At 30.9% G+C, this 13,467-nt stretch overlaps 1 protein-coding gene across 1 annotated transcript; it reads right to left on the bottom strand.

Annotated features, from left to right (window-relative positions):
• Nucleotides 1-2,238: 2,238 nt before the first annotated feature.
• LOC102601133 (thioredoxin-1-like) lies at nucleotides 2,239-6,806 on the bottom strand. The gene is made up of 2 exons (XM_006365965.2): nucleotides 6,522-6,806; nucleotides 2,239-2,684 (listed from the first exon to the last, which is right to left on the bottom strand). The coding sequence occupies exons 1-2, from the start codon at nucleotides 6,757-6,759 to the stop codon at nucleotides 2,371-2,373; spliced, it is 552 nt and encodes a 183-aa protein (XP_006366027.1). The 5' UTR covers nucleotides 6,760-6,806; the 3' UTR covers nucleotides 2,239-2,370.
• Between the last annotated feature and the right edge of the window lie 6,661 nt (nucleotides 6,807-13,467).

Raw genomic sequence — 13,467 nt, forward strand, 5'->3', positions numbered from 1 at the left:
CCCTGCCCACCCCCACCCCCAAAAAAAAATTAAGTTTGTTTTTAAAAATATTTTCAATTTCAACAATTATTTTCTACTCTAGTAAAAATAAAAGAAATTTTTCAAAAACATTTTTCATTCATAAATCAAACACTAAAAATCTTTTTCGAAAAATATTTTCTACTCACCAACCAAACATGAGAAAATAAGTCAAAAATCAACTTGTTTTCCAAAAAACATTTTCTAGGAAAACATTTTCCTTCATACCAAACACACCCATCATGTCTAATCAATTTCTCTCTTCCTTACAATTTTTTTTGGCCCATCTCTATCAATCGTAACTCATGCTACAATCAACCTCTCATATCTTCTAATTGGCTCATCTATGCACATGGTTGAACCATCACCTCGCTTGCCTTATCAAATTAATCCATCTAAGTATCCTCATTTATGTTACATTCAACTTTTGAAGGTGCGTGTTCTTGACTAGTCAACACTCTGTCCTATAAAGATATGTTGGTCTAACCACCACTCTGTAACATTTACCCTTAAACCTTGGTGATACATTCTTACCGTATAATACCCCAAATACGAGCTTCCATTTTACCCACTACCCCAAGCCTAATCCGTAGGATAACAAGACAATGCTTCATTAACTATTAATCTTCTATCCTACTTTGTGATCTTCAAATATCCTCCTATTAGAATCATGTCTTTATTGAGCTAAAGAGGTGTCAAATCTTATCTAATCAACTCTCACAATACTTCTTTGACCTATCTCAAATTCACCGTCATCGATCTCTCACACCTCCTCAGTCCTCACCGACGACTTTAATTTCTAGATCAAAGTCATACCGTGATATTTAAGCTAAGGCCTTATCCTTCCTGGCAATTAGTATATAATATTAAAGTCAAAGTTATTAGTCTTTATCAACCAATTTCATTATTCTAATTTAGAGCTTTCTTTTTTATTTTCACAATTGGTAGGTATAATTAACATTTTCTTAATCGTTAGTAGACATACTCTGACTCTATACAATAAATAAATAAAACAGTACTATTGTTAATTAATTAACAAAAACGAGTATCGTACTATACACTTTTAAACTTTCTCGATTTGACTAATTAATACCTTGATTAGTACTACGCGCTTGATCTGAATTAATTAGTAGGATTATAATATATCAAAGTTAATTAAATTGTAACTTCAAAACTGTGTTCTTGAAAATCTGTGTTCCTAGTGGCTTCCAATTTTAGATTTTAGTAACCTAAAAATAACGTTGAGGGCATTTTTGGATTAGATGGAAGAAGAATATCTTTTTAGCGAAATTTAATTAATTAGAGGTATTTTTTTAACGTCACACCGGGCTTGCCTAGTGTAGGTTAACTCTCCTATGTGGTTTGTGAGCTATTGCATAGGAGCGGGGTTTTTACCCTATGCGCACCCAAAGGATAGCGGTTGCGGGCTTCCCTTGCCATCAAAAAAAAGAAGAAGAGGTATTTCATTATCTTTTTTTCGTTGTATTATATTATAATAAAAGTTGTTTTTCTTCTCTCTTTTTTTATAACTATAATTATATTTTGTTTTTGTAAAAATCTTGACTTCGTAACATAGAATATTGTGAGACAATATTAATAAAAGCAATAATAACGAAAAGAAAGATCACATAATTTTACGTGAATATAACCCTCAAAGAAAAAGCAATTCACAATCAATAAGCAACTCTTATTATTTCCAATAAAAGATGATAAAAATATACCAAATACGTTATGTTTATATAAATAATTATAAAAACGTTAATTTGCTTGTTTTAGACTAGAAAATGAGAGCATGGTGTGCTAGTATTATCATTGGTTCGTCAGAATGATGAAAGCTTTCTTGTTGCTATTATTCAACTTTGCTTCTCGAAGAGTCCATGTGATTTGTCATTTGTCCATTAAGAAATATTTCCGTCTCAATTTGTTTGTTTGATTTTATCTTGATACGGTATTTAATCTTTTGAATTTTATGACTGTAAACTAAATATATAGTATACGATCTTAATCTAATTATAGTAGATGACCTAGGTTCTTAAAAAAGAGAAGTTGGGGACATAGTAAACCTCCGACTACAAGAGTGATTCACTGAGATCGGATCAACCCGCCCAAAGTTTGTTTGGGTCAAGACGGATCAAACAACGAGTTTAATCCAATAGCGCCAACTCAAATTCGAATATTCGGGTTGAATATACTTCCATGGTTCAATATTAACACCTCTAATTCTGGTAAAAATGGACTTCATTTAAGTTAAAGCTCAAAACCAAGTGTAGCTTTGTTTTTACCATTCAAAAGAAAGAAAAAAGAAGACAAAACAAAGCAAATGTAGCTTTTGGCTTTACCATTCAGCAGCTTCTACAAGAATTTATCTATGCTGGCAGTTAGACTTGTTTTGGGTACAGCACCAATGATAGCATCTTTCTTCTCTCCGTTAACGAAGATCATTATTGTTGGGATGCTTCGGATTCCATATCTAGATGCTACAGAAGGGCTGTCATCGGTATTCAATTTGAAGCACTTTACCCTTCCTGTGTATTGCTTTGCAAGATCACTGATTACTGGATGGAACATGCGACATGGTCCACACCAGGGAGCCCAAAACTCAACCACCACAGGTTCAGTAGCGTTGAGAACGAGTGAATCCCATGTTTCCTCTGTCACGGTAGGAACTGAAAAGAACAAGAAAATGAGGCACAGAAGAAGTTAAGGCAAATTTGACCGGGAAGCAAAAACTTTCAACCAGCGATAAACCTCCTCCAAATGCATAGTCTAGAAATCATTCAGTCAGTCTCCCACCACACACACTCCACCCCACCCCCCAAAAGCCAAGTAAAAAGAACATTCATAACATCAGAAGGAATTTTTATTTATCTGATCCGGTATAATAACAAAGAATACCATCTAAAACAGTTTGAATAGATGAAAATACAAAGACGGCTACATTTATACTACTTGAAACACCAATTTGAATATAAATATAGGCCAGACATAAAGGAAGTGTAAGTTTCTTTTATTACGACATTGGTGCCTGGGACAGCTTGGTCGTACCGCGACTATTTTATCAGGTACTGGCTATCTTCCACAAGGCTTAAGCAGATGGAAAGAAAACACCTACTTTATTGACCACTACGCCACACCTTTGGGTGCCATCAGTGTAAGTTATAGAATGATATTGACAAATTGTACTAGTCCAAGCTTTCAACAAAATAGATATACCCTAAATTCTTTTGGAATTAGGTATTAAACCATGGGATCAATTGCTAAGGTTTTCTCTATGTGCTTGAGAATTCACTCTCAATGTGAGGAAGCAATAATGTCGTAAAAGGTCTCAGGAACCTAATACTAACGAAGTTTTACATCTGCTTTTGAAGAAAGTAAAACTGAAAAATTGTGTAATCGTTGAATGACAAAAAACTATGAATTAAACAGATAGCTCAAAAGTTCTCTTCCGCGACTTCCCTTCTTTTTTCCTCCAAGACAATTTCATGATCTTGCATCCAAGGACATCAAAGCTAACTAATTTATTGTGATTTTCACTGCACAACCTCTCAACATGCGCCAGGCAAAGCAACAATTTTTACAGTAATGCTTACTTGGTAGAAGAAAATTCGTAGCAAACCTTTTCAGTTTTGTTAGTTCAATGAAGAAAGAAAAAGAAACTCCCAAGAGTGTGATGACGACTCAACTCCCAAAATAGAAAAGAGAGTGTGCACTCTTCTTATAAAAATGCGGTGTAACATACTCTACCAATTTATATTTTTTTTAAAAGCCTTCGCTATGGGTAGTACTCTCATTGGCTACAATGCATCCCAGGCCACTCTGAAAGAAAGTTCTTTTCCCCCAAGAAAGTTAGAAGAAGATAATTACAAGAAGAAATATTAAGTACACGAACAATAACTTGTTTGTCAGTTATGGAGAAGGATTGCTAAATCACTTTTATCCTTCGTAACACATGTAATAAAACTTGTTTGCTACAAAACCATCGAAAAGATGTTCCTTTCTTAAGCTCGCACTAGCTCTAGAAGTTTTCAATTTCACTATGAAAAGTCCTTTGCTCCAACGCCTGCCACTCTTGTCCTTTGATCTCCTACCATGAAAATCACTTAGTATCAATTGACAATTATGAACATGGCTTTAAGGTCCCACGATTTTTATATCAATCATAACCAACGTGCTTACTCCTCAACTGCAGGTACATGCAAAATAGCCACATCACTTTCTTTCAAGTATATATATAATGCCAGCTTAACAAGCACTAACCTAGAAAAACACTCACATTCCATATAGTCACATCACTGTATCTCCAAGAAGAGCGATAGTGTAAGCTGAACGAACCACTACCCTACACATCTCTCCCTATACACTAATCTAGCTGCTATTTTTGTCATAATTCCTCTCATAGAAAACACTCAACTCAGATAGTGCTCTATAGCATTTTACGCTAAATCATGTTTTTTCATGAGATATTTGACTTCTCCAGCTCAGACTACCTACCTTTTTCCTCAGTACCTAGATGTGCTTCTCATAGTACTGAAAAAATTCCAAGAGTCTTTGTCCATCCCTTCAATTGAGCATATTTGAAATCAGCAAAGCAGTTCTTAGGATTTCAACAGATGAATAGTATTACCATGTCGGGAGCTCTTGATCCTTCATGCCATCTTGATTATCAAGAAGATGTGGCCATTGTTAAATTGCATGACTTTTCCGGCGACATACTAATAAATTCACCCCTACTACGTAATCCACGATATTTCAGTGACAACGAGATCCAAACCCTGCCTCTGCCACTGAAAACTTAATAAACTACCCACAGTAATTAGCAACAACGCACATTAGCTCAAAGTCAGCATATTACAATTACCATGAAAGTTTTCAGGATGTCTTGTATCTAGGATTCTACTTCTTCCCTCACATTAAAAGTAGGTCCGATCCACATTTTTGCAGCTTATAGGAAAAGGAAGTCACGTCATCAGAAAAGAGAGAAGAACATGCTTCTATTGTACAGAGTCTTGAAACCCTTACATGACTAAACCGGCTGTATTTTTTGACCTTCCTAACTGCCAGAGATACATCCAATATATGTAGCTGATTTTTGGACCTAGAGGGAGTAAGCAAACATCTTCAAAATGCAATAAGCTAGTAGCTGAAACTTAAACTAACATATCCTCGTTATTGTCTTTTTGGGATAACTGTGATGTCCTAGCCAGCTGGCGTGCAACTCGACTAATTCCACAGGATATGTGTCACCTCCTATCCGCAACTTATACCAAGTAACTTTGTCCACCAAAGCTAGAACATATGGGAAGAAATCACATAGTGTTTTTGTCTCTACTCGGATTTGAACATGAGACCTCATGGTGGTCAACCCACTTCATTGACCACTAGGACGCACCCTTAGGTGCATCCTCCTTATTGTTACCCTGTCATATTCTACATAATCTTTACTCTCTCTTACTTCATGTAGCATGTATTTATAACTGTTGCATATATTCCTCTTTCTTTCTATGACTCAAAAAAAATACATATCTTAGTGGTGAGTCTACTGTTATTACCATGCTATAATATTCGACTCCTCCCATATTCCTTTGTGATCGGTTTAGTCTTGGGGGTCCATGCGCCAGGCTAGGAATGTTTTGGGGTGGAGTTTATAAATCAAGAAAACCAAAACAAAGGCCCATTCTTTTTGCTTCCCAAGCCAAAATGAAAATAGTCTACAAAAGCAGTTCCATAATAACATGATGTTTAGGTACTGTCAACCCATTTACAAGGAGAAGAAGCAACAACAATGAAAAGTTAAACTCCGTAGTGCTCTATAGACAAAGGTGGATTCATGATTTTAAGAAGTGGATACAGATTCCACCAAACTAGTCCTTAGAGGGGTTGAATTCAGTTGCAGATAATAGTGAGTTAACTAGCACACAATCACAACAAAATAACACAAAGATTAACGAGGTTAGTCATAAATCTACATAGTAAACCATCGCAACCGGATATTCAAGAAAAGATGATATCTTGTGGAAAATCTAATACTACCTCCCATTTTTTTTAATATTCGCACCTCAACTAATTACACCAGATAACTGACATCTCTCACAAGCAACAAGTATCACACAACTTTGTCCACCAAAACTAGAACAAATAGAAAGAAATCACCTAGTACTTTTGTATGGATTTTAACCTGAGACTTCATGGTGCTCAAACCACTTTATTGAACACAAAGCCACACCTTTGGCACCTCCCTCTGTCCTATTTTATGTGTTATTTTTCACTTCACTTATGGAGAGTCAATTGGATTGATATTCAAAGCTAAATTCAATCAAATCAACTCTGACATTTTAAAACTAAATTTAATTATTTTAAAACTATATGCAATTCTTCTCATATCAATATAACAAACGAAACAATAGTACATTCTAAAAATATTGTCAGTTTGAATCTCGGGAAGCGAAATATAGAAACTCATGGTGTAGTAAAAAAGCTTTTAAAAGGGGGAAATGAGAACGAACCATCGAAGGCAACATCGGAAGCTTCGCCGGATACGCTATTTGTGCGGCGAGAAATCCCTGAAGAAGATGCAAGTGAAACTTGATTATTAACAGAGGTATATGATATAGAAAAACCGGTGAATTTCAGAGGGGCACGGCGGTCCCATGCGGCGGAGAACGGCGGCGAGGGGCGGAGGGATGGGCGGAGATTAGCGTAAAAAATTGAAGAGATGGCGAGTGAATCGAGAATTGTCGACATAGGAGGGAAATTGTGCGACTTGTTGACGATTTCTCTGTTTTATGAAAATGTGAAAAAGACAAATTTATAGCTGCACTAGGCTCCACTTTCTCTTCTTGATATTCGCATGGGAGCCGAACTAATTCAAACACTCTCAACTTCGACTTGGGACCCTATTCTAACTTCAACTCGAGACCTGATTCAGACTCGTGACCTAACTCCCAATCTTGACCTCAAGTTTGAGTTGGGTCAGGTTGAATTTCAAGTCAGGGTTGAGTTTCGAGTCATCAGAATTGGGAGTTGAATTCTAGGCTGGAATCGAGAGTCAAGTCCCAGGTTGGGGTCAGATTTGGTGTTGTGGTTAGATCGGGACAAGGGTTTCAATCCGTGTTAAATGGTTCGAGTTCGAGTTTGGTGTTATAGTATTTGATCAGATTATACTTAAATATTCTAGGGATAACATTTCCTTCTTACTAATCAAACACGAAAAAATAAGTAAAACAATTTACTGATTAAAAGAAATTGTAAAAAAAAAATCATACCAAACACACCTTTAGGGTCCGTTTGACCATGCAATATGAAATCATGAGATAAAGTTAAAGTTTTGTTTGGACATGCAATTTGGACTTTTTATGTTGTATATTTTCTAATAAACATAAAAACTCAGTAAGTTGGAAAACTATTAAAATTGTCCCAATTTTTTATATAATCTTACCAAATAAGCAAAAGTTTATAAAATTGCACAATACAATGTCACAAAGTTATTCTTAAAAAATAAAATATTTATTGATCAAACATTAATTCAATAAAAAGATTAAACATTTATTGATCAAGCTAAGAAAATTGTCTTTATCAATTAATGCCACAATGATCAGTCAACTTGTCCACTTAATATAGCGATGGAAAATTATTACTTTTACTAAAGGTTCATTTGAATGAAGAAGTAATAAATTTGATAAAAAAAAATAATAAATAATATAAATAATAAAGTAAGAATTGATTTGAAGTAATAATAAATTTTATGTTAGTGATAATGATCATTATATGATATATAATTGATTTGAAACGTAATGATATGAATTGTAAATTTTATCTCTTTTATTTACATATAAAATAAATGATTATTAGATATAAATATGAGTTCTTTTTTACAAATACAAACTTGTGGATCAATTTTTATATTTGAAAAATCCTAAATCATGATTTGAAATTTTCAAATCATGTTTTTTTTTTTTTGAAAATTTGAAATTTTATATCCCGATATGAAATTACATGTCCAAACACCTACTTTTCATGACATGCAATGACCAAGCTAAATCATAAGATAGAAGGTTAGAAAACACAAGTCATCATCATGGTCAATACAAGCTTAACATGTTTGAAACACTTTGTAGTTAGGGACAAGGAGATTGCTACTAGAGACCCGACCTCTACTAATTACGGGAGAGCCTCCATCTCAGTATCCTCTCGGTGCTAAGTAAAATTCCACAAAATAGTCATTAATCATATTTATTTCATCATTCATGGAAAGACACAATTAAGCTACCAATCCAAGTTAAAAGTTATTTAGAACAACTCCTTAAATCTTGATTCAACTTAGGTGAGAAAACCTTTCAACCTTATGAATCCTTAGTTGAGAAAATCTTTCACAATCTCATTGATACTTTCATCTAAAAGCATCCTCAAGTCATTTACATCATTAGAAATAGGTAATTGAATCATAATTGAAAAAACATCATGAAAATTGTATAAAACCCTAACTTTGAATTGATAATTTGAACTTGTAAAATTGGAAGATTTTGGGAACCCAAGGGAGGAAAGGACTCCATTGGTGAATATCAACATACCTTAGTAATAAAGTCTCAAAAGTTATGGTGAATTGGAGATCTAAGTTATGGTGATCTAAGTTATCTTGTAGTAAAACATGACTTAAAATACTTATATAGGACTTAGAATATGAGTTAAACGACATATCTACGCATAGGAAACTAAAATAACCTGATTAAAAAAATCTGACGGGAGCCCTGTTAAAGAGTCTTTACAGACCGTTTATCCCTTCACAGTGATCGTGAACAGAGGAGGGGGCAATTTGTGATCTCCAGTTGATCACCACGTCGGGTGAATGAACCGTTTATCCTTTCACGGGTTGTTTAGGTCTCTAGGAATGAGGGGGCCTGATTCACGGTTAGACTAAGAGATTGCGCACTTCAACATGGTCTGGAAACCTGCCCGTTAAACCCGTTTTACACTTTTCAAATCCCAAGGTATTACAGAATATTTGGGGCCGAATATGTCGTCGTCTTATCCTCATGACTAAAAAGTTAATTATTGTACAAAAAAATTATTGACAATTTTCAAATAAATCATAATGTTAATGAAGTAGAAACCATTTATATGATTTTTGAAACTCGAGATACAATCTATATATATATAATAAAGCTAGATGTAGGAGTGGTGATGTGGCATGCTTCTAAAGCCAAGAATGATATTTATCTTTTTTCAATTTTTTACATTTATATAATTTATTTAAAAACCTACAAATTATATCTTAATTACATTAATTTAGAAAGCTCAAAAGTCATTATCATTAATTTAATGAATCTTTTTATTTCTAATTAAACCAAATAATTAATACATTTTATCTTTTACATCCGTTTTGCTCTTTTTTTCCTTTCATGGCCGTGAACATTGAACAATAATTGTAATCTAATTAATTCAAGCAGTTAATGCATTCAATGTCTATGTTCCTTTATGTTCTTTCATACTCCTTATGTATCTTTATATTGTCAATTTATTTGTGATTGTGAAGCTTCACTTTTGCAGGTTGTTGGGTTTATGCCTAAAGGCTAACAGGTCTAATTTTACACACACAAAAAGTCAAAAATTGTGTGACATGTATGTTAAGTTGTTTAAATATATTCTTATATTTTTTTAATGTTATTTTATACTAAATTGAGGTAGGATTATGTGTTATCAAATAGAGAACTCAAAGGAATAATATCGATTTTTTACTTCGCAGATTTACAGTATTTTATTTTTAATTTGCATCTTCATAATTTATCTTGAGAAATTTACGTGTTATTAGATATTCTATTTTGATAAAATTTATTTGTATGTGTTATATTTTTTTAGGATATTTAAATGGATTCATTTTTACAGTCAAATTAAGGTATGTATTGTTTTGGTTGAGAACTACTTTAGAATCTCTTTATTAATTCTTACTCAACATTTGATAAATCTTGATATGTTGTGTTATTCATCTACATCAAGGAATCTCATATATTATTTTAATTACTAAATAATTGATGTATTTTTTTGGTTGAGAACTACTTTAGAATCTCTTTATTAATACTTCTTACTCAACATTTGATAAATTTTGATATTTTGTGTTATATCATCTACGTCAAGGAGTCTCATATATTCGACCTATAATATCTACCTCAATCTTGAATTCTAAAGTAATTATTACTTCCGTTCACTTTACTTATCATATTTTACTTTTTTATGGTTAATTTAACTATTTTTTACGCTGAATTGAATTAGATTAATTCACTATTTTAAAATTTAAATTTAAATATTTTGAAATCTGAAAAATATTATAAGATTCAATGTTTCTCATATTAATATAATAAAAAAATACATATTAAATATAGGTGAAAGTTCCATATAATTTGACTCTCGAAAAACAAAATATAAGAAACAAAATTAAATGGAGAATGTATATACTCTACAAATTCATAAACATTTTTCTACTTCTGTAATTTTGGAAGCTATTTTTATGTTTCATTGATTTAAAAATAGAGGCAGAACTTAACTTTTTATTACAAATAATCATTGCAGTGAAGTTGAAATTCATACATATTTTGCAACTTTTTTTATTGCACCTAACAATGATCAATCAAACATGAGTAACAATATATACTACATTAAAAGGAACATGAGCATATGATAAATCAATTAAAAAGAGAGAGACAGAGGGGATGAAGAGGCTACCACCCTAAAGAACACAAACTCCAAATACATATAAAGATTGTCAAATTAAACACTTTTAAAATTTTAGTTTAGTAAAATAATTTATAATATTTTTTTATTTATTTAAAAAATAGTATAATGATGTTTTTCTCCAAATTTCTTATGATTCATTTAGTCTCAATGTTCGGAAAATCGATATAGACAATATACTTTGTGGTTCTTTTTTTTTATATAAGTATATATGTATATGTATTTATGGTTCTTTTTCTTTAAGAAAATAGGTTTCAAAAAGATTATATATATATGCTCAAAACATATACAAAACTTCTTGAAATTCTTTTCTTTCTTTACTTCCTATTAAGAAAAATAATTATTTTTTTCTTCACTTATAAGTACACTACACGAGTATTTATAGAAGATTAAAAACTTTTAAGTGATAAAAAATCATAGAAGAATATATAAAATAAAAATCTTTTTAAAAAATAATTGAATTGAAATATCAATTTGCACGTAAATTCTATTGAAAATATTTAATAAAATTTATATAAAATATTACGCGCGATCAAATTCACTAGTTGTTTATAATAAAACTAATGAGACAACCATTAAACTTTGTTGGTTATGCATATAAAATTAATGAGATAATTATTTAGTTTTGTTGCACATAAGTTCACTTGGGGTGGCGCAAAAAAAAGAAGGCTTAAAGTCAAAATCTTAATGACGTTAGTTAAACTTATCTAATCAAAGACATATTGTCTGTAGCTTCGTTACAAATATATTTGTTAATAATACTATTTATTTATATTGACAAAGGTTATTTTATTAAGTAAATGAAATTTTAGCCATGTTTTTATGATACACTAACATGGATCTAATTATTAAGAATTTTATTTACTAATACAAAGATTTAAATAATTTAATTAAAAATTCTAAAATATTAGACAAAGTTCTTTCAGAAGTTAGAAATATAAGCAGCTAAACACTATATTAACATAAATACATATAAGAACCTTATTACACAATTAATTAAAATGATATACTATGAGTCTATGACATGCATTTATCCTCTTTTAAAGATTATTCATAAATAGTGACACTTAATTACCTTCCGTTGAATTTCAGTAAATTTATTTAAAATTTGTAAATAATCCATATTTGTCTTTGAACTTACCAATGATCTAAATTTACCTTTTATAATTGTATCGTTAGCCTATACAGAAATAAAATAGTCATTTTGATATACTTTCTCCGTTCATTTTTACTTATAATTGTTTAACTTTGCACATTTATTAAGAAATTCATTATTGATATAAGTATTTTACCACACTATTCTTACTAATTAATTTTTAGTATTGGTAAAACATAGAATTTTTTTTTTTATCTTTTCTTTATATGTCAAAAGTGAAAAGTAAAAATGAAAATCTCTTATCTGGTGAGGTTTACATCCCTTGTGTGGAGTGGGTTGCAGGCTATTACACAGTGAAGGTTTACCTGATGTGCACAAAGTACTCACCCGAAGAGCAAAGGCTATGACAGAGGTTATAGCGACTGCGGATTATCATAGAATTTTTAAAAAAGATGAAAACTTATTTTAGGAATAAATAACAAGTAAATGTAAACAGGGGGATGGTAACTATTTCAAATTTAGTTTAGATAAATTAGTAACGTACGTCAAGAGAGAGAAAATTAAAGAGTTCAATTAATTTAATTGATTGATAATTTGATATACTATGGACATACGTTTATCCACTTTTGAAAGTTATTATAATAGTTAGTGATACTTAATTACCTTTAGTTGAAGTTAAATGAAATTACCTTTAAAGTTTGCAAATAAATCATATGCATTCGTTTCAATTTATGTGATATAGTTTAATTTAATATGATTCTTTTAATTATTTTTTTTGAAATTTGGAGTCTAAAATAAATCATAATATTTGTAAAACTATAAATATTTAGGTAAAAATGAGCACTTAAAGTTAAATTGTTAAACATTTAAAAATATATCGTTCTTTTTTAAATTAACTAAAAAAGAAAAATAAAACATATAAATTAGCGCATAATGAATATTTACTCTTGGACTTACAAATGGTCTAAATTTTCCTTTTTATCATGCAGTCGTTAGCGCAGATGACAAAATTGAGCCATTTTGATTACAACGAAGAAAAAACAAGATTTTTTTAGAAAAAACATAAACAAACATATTCAGTATAATTGAGATTTCAAAAGAATAATATATATATACGCAACATTATTTGTTCTAAACAATACTATAGTTCAGAGACAAATTTGAACGTTTCACTAACTAAAATAACATTTAATTCTTGTAAATAGAGAAATTAAAGGGCCTTTAAAAGCCCTTTGTTTTCTCCTATTATTTCTCTTTTATTTTCATTAGCTTCCACTCTTTATTCATTTAACATTTCTCTCTCTAAACAAAACCAAATTCAAAAAAATATTCAAGAGTTTTTTGTATTTGAAGAAAATTCTGGCAAAAATAAAAATAGGTTAATTAAGAAAAATTCATAATTATTTGCCAAAAGAAGAAGAGAAGCTTTAATGGGCTTCCAAAAATTCTTCTTTTTGTTTCTCTTCTTCCTTCTTGTTGGCTTGTCATATTCTTCTTCTCCATTATACATCAAACGTAAATTCCTACATTTTTTAAAATTATTTTTTATATTTATGATTTTGTTTTTTATATTCAAATTTGGTTATTAACAAAAGAAAAAATTGTTCTTGTTTTTTTTTTTAATGTTTTGA

This window comes from Solanum tuberosum, unplaced genomic scaffold (assembly GCF_000226075.1).
Source record: "Solanum tuberosum cultivar DM 1-3 516 R44 unplaced genomic scaffold, SolTub_3.0 scf00599, whole genome shotgun sequence".
NCBI lineage: Eukaryota > Viridiplantae > Streptophyta > Magnoliopsida > Solanales > Solanaceae > Solanum > Solanum tuberosum.